We start from the raw sequence: 17,834 nt of genomic DNA on the forward strand, positions 1-17,834 counted from the left end.
ATTCTTATAATTTGGCTTATGTTTACAATAAACTTACTTACTTTCTTGTACAATAAGGGAATTCACCATAGACAAATAAAACATTGTTCAAATACAAGTTTAAATATATCTTTGTATGCAGAAATCTGCAAATGCAACCGAGTTCACCAACGGCTATTATTTGTGTCGTGTTCTAAGAAAACTGGGCATAATGCATGTGCGTAAAGTGTCGTCCCAGATTAGCTTGTTAAGTTCGCACAGGCTAATCAGGGACGACACTTTCCGCCAAAAATTGATTTTTGCTAAGAAGGGACTTCATTTAAAAAAAAATTCATAAAAGCGGAAAGTGTCGTCCCTGATTAGCCTTATGCGAACTGCACAGGCTAATATGGGACGACACTTTAAGTACACGCATTATGTCCAGTTTTCTCAGAACACGACACATTTGATAAACTGCTCCGGTTCATTTTAACAGCAGTAATGTACATAGGGTACATGACGTAGCGTTTGACGAAGAACAAAGTTTATTGAGTTCTCATTTGAGTATAATGATTTGATGGCATAAGGGTCTTTATTTAACTATGCTTAAATAATTATCAAAGACCCTAGATGCAAACTCGTCAATTATTGAATTAAATGGATTATTTATGGATTTTTAAAAGTAAGATACTAGTTTGAACATGTTTTGTTTTTTGTTTATACTTTTGTTGTTCCCTGTTCTCGGAGAAATGATTTTAACATGGGCGCCATTGGTGAATCGGATCACACACGGCATACCCATAACAGAATATAAGAAACACGTTCTGTGCGTCCTTAAATTCGTCGTCCGAAGTCGGAAATCGTATTATTCAAATAAAGTGTCAGTCGCTGCAATTTGTTGTTTACTCGTCGAAATTGTGAAGGTCGTCGATGGTTAGCTTTTATAATGTCGCGCGCCGCGGCCATTTTGTGTAAGTTACCTCTCGGTTACGTGTACTTACCCACTTAGGGAAGCAGGGTATGTTTTAACTGGGTTTTAACCGATCGGTATAACTAACCAAATTTTATACAAACGCTTACCGACCAGTAACCAACATGTTACCGACTTTTAACGCCGGTATGTGGTTAACCGCCGGTTTAACTGTTTATACAATCGGGTGCTGCAGTTGTTTATCTTGATAACCTTATTTCGTATCGACTGGAAAAGCCTTCAAAAACGAAACTGACTTAATTATTAAATCAAGGTTATTCTCTCTGCGTCTTCATAGTTTAAATTCGTAAAATGGATTTACAACAGGTACTTACAATTATATAATTGCTATGTTGCGTTTAAATGTATCGTAAGTTTAATTTAAATAACGACTGAATATACTCTTCTAGTACTCCGCATAAACAGATTGATTAAACACTGGACATGAACGTAAAAAGCTGCAGTTATCAGTTTTAATATTTCGCTGCCACGCCATTCGTCCGTCTGTGCGCCTTCGTTTCCCTTTCGTCTCCGCTCCTTATCTCCTATTGCTTTGCTGTGTTTAAACTTTAAACGAACCTTGATAAACTGTTTAGCGACTTGTTTAAATATTTAGGTCACGCAAAATGCATGAGCAAGTCACGTCGGCCCAAAGTAAGATTAACAAATAAAAGTGGAATTTATAAAAGCTATCATTTGTGTCCAAACCATGCCTTCTAAGGATTTTTGGTTGAAATAAAACCCGGCAAAATATTTCGGTCATTATTCAGAAGGTATTGGCATTTTAAACACGTTCAAGATTAAGGTCACACGTGAAGATAATTTGTTTTAGTCTTTATTTTCGTATGAGTTTTTCTTGAAACCTTGATATCCCATATATACTTTAAAAGACAGAACGCATAAACCAGTCATAAACAGTTGAGGTTATAATCAAACGTGCAGGTTGTATGTTTGAACTTGTTTATTTACATGAATTCTATAGTCTGATCACACTCACCGATAAATGAAATATTATTTGGCTTGCAATAGTGTCTCTTCTCTGTCGAACACATTTCATTCTTACATTAAGGGTGTATCCGTTGTATTTCATGTATATAGCTAATGTGCGTCAATCACCTAACGCAATGAGTGCGCATCGTGTAATGTTAAAATTTTACTACGATGAATAATCGACAACGGAATGAAATTTAGATTTCTTGAAAGATGCACAATTCATTTTCTGAAAATCGTGAGAGAGTTAAAGAAATTGTATTAAATAACCAAACCTTCTGTGTATGTTAATAATCAAAATGGTCAAAATCATTCATATTTTGTTTCGTCTGTGTATGTTGATTTGGTTACCAAATGTATTTTAGCAATTCTTATGACAATAATTTTTTTTATGTTTTAACCAAATCACTTGGCCTAGATCATCTTCGGGATTTAAATGTGCGAGCTTCTTCGATTTGTTTACTGACGCTCTTAATCATTATTTTGACAGATAACACGTGGTTATATTAATTTTTGGCGTAATAAAACTCAGGATCATACCCGTAGCCAGGGGTGGGGGGGGGGGGGGCGTTGGGTGCGTTTGCACCCAATGTTTTTGTCGATTAAACAAAAATGTACTATAAGTTGCACCAAACTTATTTTACGCAAAAAAGGTTATTTATCCTTTCCAGGAACCCAGTGAGTCTTCGTATTTAAGCGTTACAATAATGTTGTATTCAATATGCAACCGACAGGTCATCATATAATTATATAACTCAGGATCATACCCGTAGCCAGGGGTGGGGGGGGGGCGTTGGGTGCGTTTGCGCCCAATGTTTTTGTCGATTAAACAAAAAAAGGTTATTTATCCTTTCCAGGAACCCAGTGAGTCTTCGTATTTAAGCGTTACAATAATGTTGTATTCAATATGCAACCGACAGGTCATCATATAATTAATATCTCGATGAAGTCATTTCCAAGATTATATATAAATAAATAGATAGTGTTTTCTGTATAATGCAAATTATAAACCTGGCACTCTAATCGGTATAAAATCGATACTTATGTATAGATATTTGGTACTAAATGATTGTTTTTTTCACTTTTGTCATTAATGTCTGTCAAAGCTATAACTGTATAACATAATGATGAAGCCAACGTATTGTGGGTTGAAATCCCAGTCTAATAACCTTTTTCGACAATGATCTCGATAGCTGGAAAACAATTTGATTAACTTGAATAAATAATCTTATAAAAAAGAAAATACATTTTAGATTATTATTAACGGAATGTTATGCCAGCTTCCGATGACTGATATCAAATGACTGAAAATGACTGATATCAAAGGAAACCCTGTCGACTATTTCCGAATACTAATGAGTCACTGGTTAATAATTTTGCATTATACCACGATTTATAACAATTAATTTACACATTGTGAAACCATTTTCGGATCCCCTAAAGGGTTTTCAAGCAAAAAAAATATCAGCTATGCCCAAGACCGGATCTTTTTTGTTGAATGACAAGAAAACAAATCATTTCTACAAAGCAATTTAACTTTTTGTAGTTTACCAACACTTAATGGCATCTGTTCTGCTCCACATACAGAACATTCCGCAATGTTTTAATTATGTCAAACTTGACACTTGGAAATATGTCCTACTCTTAAACAGTTGTTATAATGAATTTTAAACGTCAAAACATATGATCAGGTGGACGTTAACGTTAAATGTTCATTAACTGTGACGGATCTCGAGCATAATGGGCAAATAATACCTTTTTTTTCTTCAACGTCCTGGTATACATTGTTAAGGACTTTGACACCATAGGGCCAGTACTTTGTGGTTATAGGGTCTTTATAAAGCCTTAATTCTTATATGTTTCTGAAATATGTTTATAAAAAAGATAACTAATTTGTAAAAACTAGTTTAACGAAATAAAAGTGATCAGACATAATATTTTGATTTCTGTTTAGTATTGATGCAGTTTAGAGAAGACCCAGTTTTGTTAATTAGTGTCTGTTGTACAATACACTATTAGCACGTTTAGGGCAATGCTAGACCTCTGGTTGAAATAGTCAAATATTTCCATTTAATTTGCTCGATTTATGAATGGTAAAAGTTTAGAATGGTAAAACACACCAGTTTTATCAAGATTCCAATAAATAATGATATTTTCTACCGTTCTTATTGTTGATTTTACATTCTATAATTGTGTTGTTGCATATGTAAACGAAGTAAGTGCGCGCGTACTAGTGTCGGGTAAAACATCGAAAAAGGTGGTTATTGAAAAAAACGGTTGTGGGGAATACATGTATGTTATATCATATTCATGTCGATCAGTCACTGAGTATGGTCAATGAAAATGAAATTTCATATAAAAATACCTTATGACTTCAGTCTCTAAATACAGATAAAAAGTCATCCCAGGAGTTTAGGTTTCATTTTCAAAATTTTCTAGGGGAGAATCCCTAAACCCCAAAATTGCAGGAGGGCGACATCCTCTCCCGCACATACCCCCTTCGCCACTTCGTTGCTCAATAATAATCGTTGATGGGAAAGTTCGCAACCCCCTTTTCAAAACCCTGGCTACGGGCCTGAGGACGTTGGATGTTTGGGTCTTGATTTGGCAACAAAGAAAAAGCAATAAGCCCATCTGGGTATATAAAACAAGCGACGGCAGTACTCAAACTGCATTAATCTGGTAAATTTACCAAATAAGGATCACGACACTACGTAACGTAGCAAAAAATTCATGAATGAGACAAAAGGCGACTGCAATCTTTGCTAGTTGCAGAATGGCTAGTTGCAGTTACTGCGCACCGGGGACTGTGGTTTCAAAATTTAAGCGCACCGCCCATTGATTATTAAATTGCCTGTGGGCAGCACATAATATATTTGTATGTGTATCAAATGGCAAAAACATACTTTGAATCGTCATAAAATGGCAAATAAATACTTTCGTATCAGTATAAAATTGCCAAAATATATGTTTGTGTCTACAGCATGCAAAGCCAGTGCTTGTAAATACACTTTCCATTGAACAGGTTTGTAAAGTAGCGAGTAAACAAAAACAAATTTTCTTAAATATTGTTAATTATATGTGCTTTAAAATGTTAATAATTGACCATAAGTTTGTGTTATTTCCTTTCAAACGTGTATAGTCCCCTTAAAACCAGTAAAATATGTCATTTTCTGTGAACACTAATGGGACTTTGTGGTTGAAGAATGAAAACAAGAGGTGGCTATCATAGCAAGAGTGGCGCGCGCAAAAACCTAATCACTACGTCAAAGGCCAAGGTGATACTCCAAGGTCAATGTTCAAAATGATTATTTTTTCAAATAATTTACCAAACTGATATCCATGATTAGACAGAGTGTTACGAACTGTAGCTGGTCCCATGGTCAAAGGACAATTTGACAATTCAAGGGCAAAGTTTAAATAAGATGAATCATTTAAGATTTATCAAATATTTACCTAAACAACGCTTAAATGACAGGCGTATATATGTGACAAAGACACTCTTTTTATCTTGGTAAACATCTATTTTTGTTGTTAAACTCATGCAATCAAATATCTTCGAACTAAGTTTTGCAAATGACTTTATGTTTCTATGCTAAATCGAGAGGCTTTGCACCATAACAGTGGAAGTTCTAGTCTAGTTAACTAAGTCAGTACAAAGTGTCTTATTGAATTAACATTTTGTTGTGATTCTTATAAAGACCATTGCCATGCCGAACAAACGGATGTAAAAAGTGATGTTATTTAAAATTCAATACTTGTAAAAAGTAATTGCTTAACTGCACTATACATTATTTCCAAACTATAAAGGATGAGACAAGTGAACAAATTATGTATTATTATTAAAATGTCATGGTTCTGTGAAGTGTTTAACCTGTTATAAATTGTCAGTATTATTTTTTTTTCAATTGTCATTAGACCAAGAAAGAGGAGACGCCGTTGATAGAACCGAATGCTGAACCGGAGGAAGAAACTGTAAGTTTCCCTATACCTGTATGGATGTAAAAACAAGGGCATACAAAATGTTCAAATCCATTAAAAGTTAATTTTACTCCAGAAAAATGTATGTGACTGTTTTAGATTATTTCAATATTGTTGAGACTATATACAATAAAAGTTAGCAAAAAACTAATTTTATTCTTCACAAAGTGGCAGGAATAAAACAAACTCTGTCCATGTCCAGCTATATTCCGTCAAGAATACTTAAAATAATAGAATGTTGACCGTGTTCTATAATATAGTAAAAATAAACTTAGCATGGAGAAAGAAGTTAGACACAAACAGATAATAGTGAACAAGTTATCATATCCTGATTCAACATTTTCTGCCTATTCCTAACATCCAAGATTATTTTCTGCATTCTTGATTGAACAGATACGTTCAAGAAATCAGGAATGCATTACACATAATCAAAGTCAATAGGAAGTGAAATTGATAAGGTTTCATATATTGCTTTTCGTGTTGACAGTTATTTATAAGCTCACCTTAAGACAACGTTTGCATAAAGAGTCGTCCTTCGTATTGGTTTTTGCGATGTTTCATATTATATTGGTCCTCTACTAAGATTGTTTAAATCATGCCCCTGAGGTAAAAAGTGACCCGCCCTTTGGCTTATCTATTCCTAAATGTTTTAATATGTTTTAGTTAGAACTTTCAAACTCTTCCCATCTGAAACAGTCAGGTAAATATGTTTGGTATTTACTATATAACATGGTGTCTTGGCCATCTACAAAGTTTGTTCAAACCATGTCCTTGTGATCATAATTGGCAACATTCTGATGGTACATTGTTTCCCCCTGTATGTATAAAATGAGAGCTTTTACATAATTCTCATCTGAAACCGCACGTTACGTTTAGAAGTTACGTATGGTCATGTAACATCACATTATGGTCCGTTACCAAGTTTTTTTTCAAATCATTTGTCTCGGGTCAAAATTGGACCCGCCCGGGGCAACTTATTTTCCTACGCGTACATAAATAAAACTTTTCGAAATAGTCTGTTGCTAAACTTTCAAGCTGAGAGCCGAGATATTTGTTATAAAGGTTCAAGAAGTGGTCCTGAATCTTCTTTCTAATACTGAGAGAACAATTGACAACACCCAATGGGGAACATACTATATAAAGACTTAAATAGAGAAATTGATTTTAAATTCTCATGAAACCACAATGCTAAGTGGTTTGTGATCACATATGAAACATTATATAGCTGTCTTCTGCCAAATGTATTCAAATCTCGATTATTCGGTCAAAATGGACGGGCTCTAGATGTTATAACTCTTCCTATTGTGCTAACTAAATAACAGAAACAATTTCATACCTGAGCATCACAATGTTATTTCCGAAATTCTAGGCCATCATAGCCCCCTTTCATCTTACAATCTTAAATGTGTCGTTTTTCAAAAATGACAAATGTATACATTTCTATTCAACACATGAGCAGAATGCAAAGTCTGCCATAAAGGAAACAGTCTCTCTCGAAAACGTGTGTAATATAATTAAGAATCTAAAACGTGTGTTTCTATAAACTTGATGCATAATTCTAATTTAAAAACACACATTTAATCGCAATTTATTGCATTTTGACACAAATATTTCACTTTGTTTTTATTTGTAATTAGTCTAAGGAGGAGAAATACAAGTCTGCCAAAAAGATGAAAGAAGCAGATATAGAACTAGTAAGTTTGACTGGAACTGTAATTATTATACAAGTAAGAATCAATATTGAAAGTTTAAAAGCATTATGTTTTGGGATTTATTTGCAGCCCCCCCCCTGCTGCGAAGTAGGATGGTGTAGTAGGAATGCCCTTTATCGGTTTTTCTGCTTGTTACCATGAAATTTTGCTCCAAAGTTATGTTATTTACACCATGCTAACTATTTACAGAAAGAATCGGCCTTTCACACAATCTCCCGGCCAAGGTCTCTTTTTAAGGTTAAATTGATAGTATTTATTTACCTGTCTGTGATATGTGAACCCTACGTATTTTTTTTTGAACACTTTGAATCATTGTAACGGAACGATGCTAAACGTGCTCATTTAACCGCCTTGTGCAGAGGGCCAGAAACGTACATTCAAGGCCAATGTCACACTTTACGATTTAATATTTAACTCTTTTTTTCCTCTGTGTTCTATGTGCACCGTGGCATTGAAATAATTGTCATAAAAAAAACTTGCATTCATCATGTAAATCTTATTGAGATAATGTGTAGACTGTCAATGAAATGTGGCTGTTAGGCCGCCCAAATGCCAAATACACACTCGGTGTAATGCGTATCACTGCAAGGGATGTATCTGTACTTGTGTCTGCCTTGTTTATGGTATAATTGGTTGCATTGAATTTTCAATATGTACATTTCTTCCTTTGTTTTGTGCTACACCTGCAGCACTAAAGAACGTTATATTTTTCAGGACTATAAATTGTTGTCACTCTGTTCTCACAAAAGAACATACGCCTGCTGTGCAGCCAACCTGCGCAATTCTAAGTTATCATTTTAAATAAAACAAAAGATGCCCTATATAGGCATCTCGATATGTTGGCAGCACAGACCTAAGTAACAAGCGGTATGAAAATAAATTTTGGTTCTTCGTAAGAAACGAAAAGGTTAAGTAACTCAAGTGTATTTTGTTCAGTATAGTATTTTATCACCTGTATCAAATATTATAAGAATATTCACAATATATGAAAGTTTTTTTCAAAATTGAGTTAAAAACAAAGTTTTTGTTTTGACACACATCCTTAGTCCTAACGGTGTATGGACGGCGTGTATAATGTTGGGGTTTCCCTAGTTAAAAGTTACGTAACTGCCATAGCTACTAACACCCACTGTAAAGCCGATCTGGTAAATGCTATGTAGAATTGTAGCTTTAAGAAAAAAAAATGCACAAATCAACCTATGTTTGAAAGTAAAACCCGTATAAGCGCGCGGCTTAAGGTCTAGTTTTTCCTACAGCATTCGCGACAAAAAGACAAAAATGAAACACACAAGATCCAATATGGCTAAGTATCAATGATATTTCAGATCGTTTATTATATTATACACAATGTGTGCATGTTTCGTAAAATATCGAATGAAAAATAACGTTTTTATCATATCCTCGCTCAAATTGTAATAACTTTAATGACAATGGAAATATTCTGATGGTACCCCCAATATAATAGTTACTGACTCAACTGACTTTAAAACCAGCAACCTGCAAAATATCAAGTTAAAATATGCCTTTCAGAAAGTAAGAAAACCATGGTATGGGGGGAAGAACAAAGACACAATTAGAACATGACCTCACAGTAATTGACACTGTAATCGATAAAAACACACGAAATAATCGTGTTCACGAATAACATCTTACTAAGATAAATAATATTGTTTAACTAAAATCTGTTATAGAACGATCAACGTATTATGTAATATTTTTTATAATTTATCCAATATAATGTCATATATAAAGGAAATATGTATTAGACAATATTAAGTTGGCTACATATTTTTTTTAAAGGATAGAATGGTAATAATTACAATTATAATTGCATAAATTCTCAAAGTCATTTTTTAAATTTATATTTATATAACAAATATATGCGCCTGTACATAGTGTAGTTTCATTATTGATGAGGCATTAAACATGTAACTACTCTGCCCCATGTATACCTTCCTTTTTGTCTCAATATTTCTCCCTTTCCGGGATTGACAATATGTTAATTTTATTGATCATTTTCAGGCAATTAAAATGAAAAAAAAAATCAAACTTTTTAAATTATTGAAATCATAACATTTTAAAAAACTAGTTCAAACATGCATATTATAGTATGTTGATAGTATATGTATACTTTGTATTTAATTAGTTAGGACTAAGAACAAAATACTTTCTAAGTGATAGGTTACTGTTTCCCATATGCTCCAGAGAAATGCAGAGCTGATGAGAAAGAAGAAGGCATACAGAACAACAGGAGATGATGAACCAGTAAGTATGTCATCAGTTATAAAAAAAATATGCCAATAATTAACAACAAAGATTTTTTCCTTCGTTCAAACGTTCATCGTTAAGAATAAACATCTTTAAGAGACACGTAATCACAGGCATTGGTAAATAAAATATTAGAAGAATTGTATGGCTTTATTTTTCTTTAATTAATCATATCCTTTTTGTAGTAATCATCTGGTTTCATTGTGTAATTTGTAAATCAGGACAAATAATTATATTCTGGTGTTTTCAAAGCTTGCAAAGAAAGCAAAGTCAGCGAATGAAGAAACAATCACTGCCAAAAAGGTACGTTATAAAATGAATTATACGAAATGTTCGTACTTGAAATAAAGATACATGATTCCAATGCGGAAACACAGTTTTGTCGCAGTGCGGCAATTTAGCACGTGCTAATTGTATTTCATACTTTTTTCATAAGTTAGAGAAAGAGGAAGCAGAGGCTGTTGAACAGGAAGATAGAGCAGAAGAAGAACCAGTGAGAGCAGTTGAAGTACCAGTAAGAATAAATGTAGAAACAGTAAGAGCAGATGAAGAACCAGTGAGAGAAGATGAAGAGCCAGCGTTTGAAGCAGATGAAGAGCCGATAAGAGCAGATGAAGAATCAGTTAAACAAGATGTAACACCAGTAAAATTAGATGAAGAGCCAGAAAGCGCAAATAAAGAACCAGTAATAAAAAATGTAGAAACGGTAAGAGAAGATGAAGAGCCAGTAAAAGCAGATGGAGAGCCAGTAAGAGCAGATGAAGACTCATTGATAGAAGATGAAGAAGCAATAAGAGAAGATGTAACAACAGTAAGAGAAGATGCAGAAACAATAAGAGAAGATACGGAACCAGTAAAAGCAGATGAAGACACAGTAAGAGCAGATGAAGAACTGGTAAGACCAGAGGAAGAACCGGTAAGAGCAGATGAAGAACAAGTAAGAGTAGATAAAGAATCGGTAAGAGCAGGTGAAGAACCAATTAGAGCAGATGAAGAACCAGTACGAGCTGATGAAGAATCAGTAAGTTTGATTTTTATAAAAGAAAGGTCATCCTTTGACAATGAAATTAAAAAACACACCAATATTTTGACAATGGAATTAAAAAACAGCACATATCGTAAAAATGTATAATTAAGCCAGTCTCTGGGATAACCGGACTTAATGCATGTGCGTTAAGTATTGTCTCAGGTAGGATCCAAACAGGTCAAACAATATCTTCCTGGACTTTTGGGTCCAGTCAGGTTAGAATTAAAATAAGTTTATACAGAAAATTAACCGCATTTAATGACGCGTTTCGTATAGGGCATCACATATGGAATGTTCGCCAAGTTAGACAGGAGGACAGTTAACCGATAATTGGAAGCAATTTACTGGCTAGAACGATTAAAAGCACAGAAAAAACAACAACACATTTCCAACCTAAAATAAAGCTCCTCTTACTTTAATGTTAAGCACGAGAACAATCTTCTTAATGTCGTTTCAAGCCTGAAGTCAATATATATTTAATAGAGAACGTCCGTGTAAGGAATTCGTAATGTATTTGTCCATAAAAAATGTTTATATAAGTTTCGGAATGCTTAATGTGATATGGAAATCATGCTTATAAGGATTTAAAATATCGTATTTGTTTAATCTGTCTACAAAGAAACCCTGTACCTTACATTTTCTGAATATGAGACCCGATCCGTGATCTTTGGCAAAAGCGAGTACCATTTTGAACGCTAGTCCCGGACTTGCCCGTGTAGTCCGCACAAACAAATCCGATTAAGTATTTTCCGTTTTACGGTATGTTTCGTTATAAGAATGTCTCTTGGTTCTGCTTAGGCGAAAAGTGTCTCACAAGAATGCCTATGCGGATTGCACAGGCTAATCTGGGACGATACTTTACGCAAACATATTAACCCCGTTTTTTGCAGAGACCATCTCAATAATGTTAAATTAAACGTTTATAAATATTTCAAAGAGTGATCTATTCCCAGACATGTTTATAAGTTACGACGTTTGCATTATTACGTATCACCCCTTCTCCATCCCTGTTTCCCAATCAATCATACAAGGTATGCATATTAAAGTTAGTATAATACATCTACATTTAAATTTTCAGCCATATGCTAGTTTATTTGTGTGCTTCGATAATACAATAATTTTACATAAATATTTACAAACATGCGTATGGTAATTTTCAACCGTTTTATTCTAGAAAGCACACACATCTCGATATTACCGTCTACTAAGGGACGATGAAAATCCGATGCGGTTTGGGATACAAGCTAAAGACCCGAAAGCGCTGGTGAATTTGACCGAACACGTTTCGTCTGGTAGTAGTGATGACCACCAATCGAAGTACATTTCCTGCTCAGAGACATTGAGAGGAGCTATTGAGTTTGTTAAACTAAACTACCGTTCCAACCTTCAACGTATTGCAGTCATTGATGCAGAACAGTTATCCAAAACACGTGGGATAATAATACATGATTTGAAGGCGCTGCGTCAGGATCTCGAAACAGATAGAGCAAAACGACTTGCAGATAGATTCGACGAGGTTGTTATAGAAGGAAATATCGGGCAAGAGTGTATTGTCGAAGTGTTTAAGATTGAAGGATACAAAGGCAACTATCAGCCGCCAGTATCTCTTTACATTAAAGACGGCTTTTTTGATGAAAGTAAAATAAGAAAGACTAAGGTTCCAAGTTTGCTTAACTGTGAATTGCCTCCAAAGGTGTCATCAGAATAACGAAGTATAAAACAATAGGAAATACCAACGGGACCATATACTTGGAACTTCAATATTTTTTCAGTTGCGTTTTCCTTTAAAATATATGTATCTATTATGTTTAATATTGAACTTGACCCACACCTTTTATATAGTCCGAATTACGCTTTTGCATTAGTATATGTAATGCATCTCTGCGACGTATACCATAAACAAAATGGATTGTACAAAATACTGGATAGTAAATGGTGAATAACAAGTACTGTAAGGCTCAACATTAAAGCTCCCTTCAATCAGATTTGTTTCCGGAATATTGCTTGTGCTACGTCTGAGAATTAGTTGTGAATCTTTGAAACTAGAGCGCCGCACAGATTAAGTCACTTTTAACCACTAATTATTTCTCACTGTGGGAGACATTGTAACACATAGTCCCCGAATCGTTTGTGTACTCAAATCCTTTTTAACTACTTAGCAAACTTCGCTAACACATGTAGACCTAAAGAGCCTTAATGTTTAGGGATCTTCAAAGGAGGAATAATGGGATTGGAACAATTGTAAAATGTGTATACTTGGTATAATTTAATGCATGTGTTGTTAAATGCCTTTTGTTTTTAATGACAGTTGCGATAGCAGATTAAATGTATTGTATTTGATTTACTTTCTAAATTATTACTGTCTGAATATTTTTAATGTAAATCGAAACTTTCACACGAGTACTTATACTTATAATATATTTGTTATTTTCTTTCAAACCATCTATTATCTATGTATAACACTAGTGTAATTGTGTAAGTTCAGCTACAAAATGTTGAAACGGTTGATTCCAGATGCTGCACATGTTGGGTGAACACCACGTATACGACCTACTGCTAAAACTATTTCAATTCTCGCATTCAGTGTGTTAAATTAAAAATATTATATTTCTTAAGAAAAAAGAAGTACGATTTGTACATTTGTTTAAGTTATAATTTTTTACCTACTGAATTGTTATTCTGCATCTTTTATTTCATTTTACTCGCATTATTTTAGCCATCATAGGCAATATGATCTTTTTATCCCTCCAAATGTGATAATTAATTTGAGTATTCAACATTGTTAAATACAGCAACCACGCGCAGTGTATTGGCGTCATTTTGTAAAGTTTCATTACGACGTTACCCCCAAACACACACCCACAATACATCGAAAATGATGGGATAAATGGTACACAAGGTAAGTGCCTGATAAAGATACTTTTATTTGCTCAGCATGAAAACCTAAGCTCGTGTTTTAGGTTTAATTGGCCTTTTTATGTTAGAATATGCGTTCACAATCAGATATGATAGCTACAAAATGTCAGTATCACCATGTATTATTAATATTGATTACTGGTTTTCCAATACGAATAAAATTCGCACCAAGTCAGGAGACATTACATATGATTATATAGTGAACATATATGTGTATTATTATAAATTTAGTTGTTCATGTATCCTGATCCATAAAACTATGTTTATAGTCAAGTTACTAGGAAGTTGTGCGGTACCCTGTTAGGTTGGTTAATCTTTTATGGTACCAAATACAGAAAAACACTTTAATGTAAAGTTTTATCATGAAAGCCATTTATGCAACGGACCAAATTGCGCCATCTAACAGTCCATATTGCGACACAAGTAAAACAGTTTAGGTCTTTGAAATTTGTAAAGAATTGGTAAAATGCGTTCAGAAACTAAATAAAGTTGTCAAATCTCTGAAAAACCTTCGTATCACTTCAGAAGCAACTTAAATGATTCAATCTTAACGAGACCTGGTCAGAGTGTTAATCTTTACAATAGTTAGGTCTAGTTCGTATCGTAGTCACGTGCATCATACAACTGATACAACATTAGAAAAATCTTGAAACTAAGAAGGCCATTTTGTATTTTTGTATTAGCAGAGGCAGAATGTATAATGTTCCCTTCAACTATATTGTAAAACCAATGATAGAAAATAGAATCGGTAAGTTCACATGCGTAAGTTTGTTATAGAAATATCCATGACCCATTTTGCCTTCTGTTCGTGACAAAGACTTGTCTGTTCCATATAACCTTTTTCACTAGAAGGGGTTTCACGAAAGTTCTAACTAACGACGTTCTTAAGGCATGTGTTAGTTAAGTCAAGGTTACACTTGAAGGTCGCATTTCACGATGATTTTCATAAACCTTTGTTCATTTGTTGTGTATTTTGAGGCCACGTACGGAAGCATAAGCAAGTCATGCCAATCAAGGTAAATGTCTAACTTTAAGTTTTAATGTTTGAGTCTGGTAGGCAAAATTTTATCTGAAAAAAGGCTTCCGATCATTTACACCAGAGTTAGATTAATTTGATTTTGAATTCGTTTAAAATTTAATTGAATCATTAATGGGTAAAACAGTCACTGGTTATTGAAATATTATTTGGTTTCGATCTTTGTTTTTTCTTCTTGCAAAAATGGTGCTATCTTTCCAAAAATTCGATATGTATGTTTAACATTTGATGAGTACTTTATTTCCGTATTTTTAATAGTAAAAGAAGGCACAGAATAAAGTCATTTATGAACAGGTTTGTTATATCATGAATAATCGAAAACGCTCATCTTAGATTTGCCTCATGCATAAGTTAAGAAAGAACACAAAAATAATTAAAATTGCAGCTAAATATTTTTTGTAATGTAGCGTGTGCTTATAAAATTTCTTCATCTTGTATATGAGGAAATAATACAACGAAAAGACTGCGAAACTATTATTTCGGCTTAAACTATGTTAAAAATCAAGTTCTTTAGTTGCGACGAAGCATAAGTCAGTTTATTGTGTTCGCTTCTCCAGAGCATTATCTTGTCTGCTCCATATGGTATACTCTTTTCAATACAGTTTCATGAAACGTAGCTTACCTGCTTAAATGAAGATGCTATGAAGGCATTAGTCAGTCACACCGCGTCGTATGCCATTTAAAGCATCGAGTCTAATTGTGTATCAACGTTTGTTAATGTTCAGAAGGCATTATGTGATAAAGCTATTTCGAGCTAAGGGTCACACGTGAATGTAAACAATATCACAGCGAGAATATCGCTTTTCTTTAAGACAGTCGTTTTAAACTGTTTTTCGCTGTTGTTTATTCTTGAAATGAAAATAGGTTCCTAAATGTTTCAAGCATAGTTGTACTTAAGATTTGGCCATTATCCTTTGAACTGATCTGTCGTTATATCTCCGCAATCCTTTCTTTACTCTTATTAGTGTTTGTTTAAATCCAGCAAAAGCAAGTTAAGCAGAGTGTGGAAAAGAAAGAAGTTATGACAACAGAAGATGGTAAACCGATAACTCTTTAAATTATGGGTAATCTTGATCAAATGTGTGTTTTAATAGCCATTAACATTTTAATATATTAAAGCAAGATTATACGTTTTTATATGTGTTAAATTGTAATATATTGATAAAAATATGTTGCAATAACACAAAATAGGCAAGAAAAATTATCCATTGAAGACGAATTTCATAAAACGCAGCAAAGACAAATTAGCGACAAAGATGTTTCGTACATATTTTCCTACTATAACCGAAGCATTCGTCTTTTTAATTAGGATCGGAGTTAGTGTTCGTGTGTTGTATGGATAGATATCGTTGCAGGAAATTAAAATGATCCGAAAAACAAAATTGTGTGTTTGTGTCGTATGAATGAATCTGCACTAAAACTAAATTTCGATTCAAAATTTTACACGCATGATATACATGCTGGCGAATTCGACTGTACAGACATTTTCGATGTCAGAATTTAACATCTGGCTAATTTCGCATTTTTCGACACATGTTCTTCTTAACTTTTATTTTAATTTATATGGAAATATATGTTTAAAAAGTTTTTTACAAATTTGATATAAATTCATAAATAATTGACAAAATCGTATAATCTCGCTTTAAAGTTAAATATACAAGGTGTTAGAGTGAACACACTCGCAAAACACATCATGTTCCAATATTTTTATAAAGATAAATTGTTTGCCTTTATAAAGATCCACATGTATTTTCAATTGCTTATTATGATAAAGTCAAATCAAATAACTGCAGAAATGATAAAATGCTTTGTAAGATATTAAGGAATTAAAAATGTTTACTTTAAAATGTAAATTCCATTACGAGCTTTATAACCATAATAAACCCACATGTTTGGGATCGTTTTTTGAAAATCTTATAGTCCCCTTAAAACCGTCGAACGTATTATTTTGAACTGAAAAATTATGGGACTTCATGGTTGAAGAACGCAAACACGCGGTGGCTATAATAGAAACCGAGTTAATGTATTTTATGATCCTCGACATCTACAAGGGACAAAGTTTGCAAAACAAACACGAACACATCGCGGTGACAAGTAATCGAAAAAGCAAGGTTGTAAGGCAGAAACTATCTAATGACTGCAGAAAACCCAATATCTTTAATTAAAAGTTTAAGGTAAAATTGAGGAGATCAATCCTGAACAGTTTGCCTGGAATAAAACTTTCTCCAGCATTGACAGATTTAAAAAACTGTGGCATTAGTGCTCAGCATGATGAGAAGGTGCGTTGCGCACAAGAACCACAAATCTAATGTCACAATTTGAGCTCAAAATTTTCGGAAATTTTGAACCTGAAACTTTTTCTGTTTCTGTATTTTCTGTGTCCAGCGTTGTTCTTTTTTAAATTTGGTTAAAATCTATTTTGGAATTAATCTTATGCAATCCAACTTCTTCAAACTAAGTTTAAAAAATGACTTTATGTTCAAGGCTAATATGAGATGATTCCTGCACCATAACAATGGATTTTCTATTTGACTAAGTCAGTAAACGGTTTCTTATTGAATTTACAGTATATTGTGATGCCTAGCAAAGAACAACGGTAAGACGAAACAAAAAGATGTTATTTGAATTTCAATACGTGTGAAAATTTACTGTTTAACTGCAATGTGCAATATTTCCAAAATATAGGGGATGCGAAGTGTTGACACATTTTATGAAATAGTTATCGTTTAATAAACGTGGTAATTATTCAACCTTTAATTGAGTGTCATTTTGTAATATTTCTTTAACTTTTATTTAACAGAACAAGAGGAGACGAGTGTTATAGAACAGAATGTTGAGCCGGAGAAAGACAATGTGTTTTTTTGGTAAATGTATGCTACTGCATGAAGATAATTTGAATATAGTTCAGACAGTATACAAGAAGTGTTCGCATTTTTTAAAATAGTTGTTGGAATAAAATAAACTGAATAAAATAAT

At 33.5% G+C, this 17,834-nt stretch overlaps 1 protein-coding gene across 2 annotated transcripts; it reads left to right on the forward strand.

Moving 5' to 3' along the window:
* The first annotated feature begins 1,132 nt into the window (after positions 1-1,132).
* LOC127873424 (probable serine/threonine-protein kinase kinX) lies at positions 1,133-13,246 on the forward strand. Of its 2 annotated transcripts, none has more exons than XM_052417283.1 (6): positions 1,133-1,255; positions 5,837-5,893; positions 9,817-9,876; positions 10,132-10,182; positions 10,316-10,900; positions 12,081-13,246. In XM_052417283.1, exons 1-6 carry the CDS (start codon positions 1,241-1,243, stop codon positions 12,612-12,614), a joined length of 1,302 nt encoding a protein of 433 aa, XP_052273243.1. In that variant the 5' UTR covers positions 1,133-1,240; the 3' UTR covers positions 12,615-13,246. The 2 variants fall into 2 exon arrangements, with proteins under 2 accessions (XP_052273243.1, XP_052273244.1); XM_052417284.1 differs by lacking the exon at positions 1,133-1,255 and adding an exon at positions 4,989-5,209.
* The last annotated feature ends 4,588 nt before the right edge of the window (positions 13,247-17,834 follow it).

The sequence above is a fragment of the Dreissena polymorpha genome, chromosome 3 (assembly GCF_020536995.1).
Source record: "Dreissena polymorpha isolate Duluth1 chromosome 3, UMN_Dpol_1.0, whole genome shotgun sequence".
In the NCBI taxonomy this organism is placed as follows: domain Eukaryota; kingdom Metazoa; phylum Mollusca; class Bivalvia; order Myida; family Dreissenidae; genus Dreissena; species Dreissena polymorpha.

Bases quoted from the DNA above. Each gene is read 5' to 3' on its own strand.
- LOC127873424 (XM_052417283.1), top strand. The intron at 5,894-9,816 runs GTAAGTTTCCCT...CATATGCTCCAG, and splicing joins CTGAACCGGAGGAAGAAACT to AGAAATGCAGAGCTGATGAG. The intron at 10,901-12,080 runs GTAAGTTTGATT...GTTTTATTCTAG, and splicing joins TACGAGCTGATGAAGAATCA to AAAGCACACACATCTCGATA.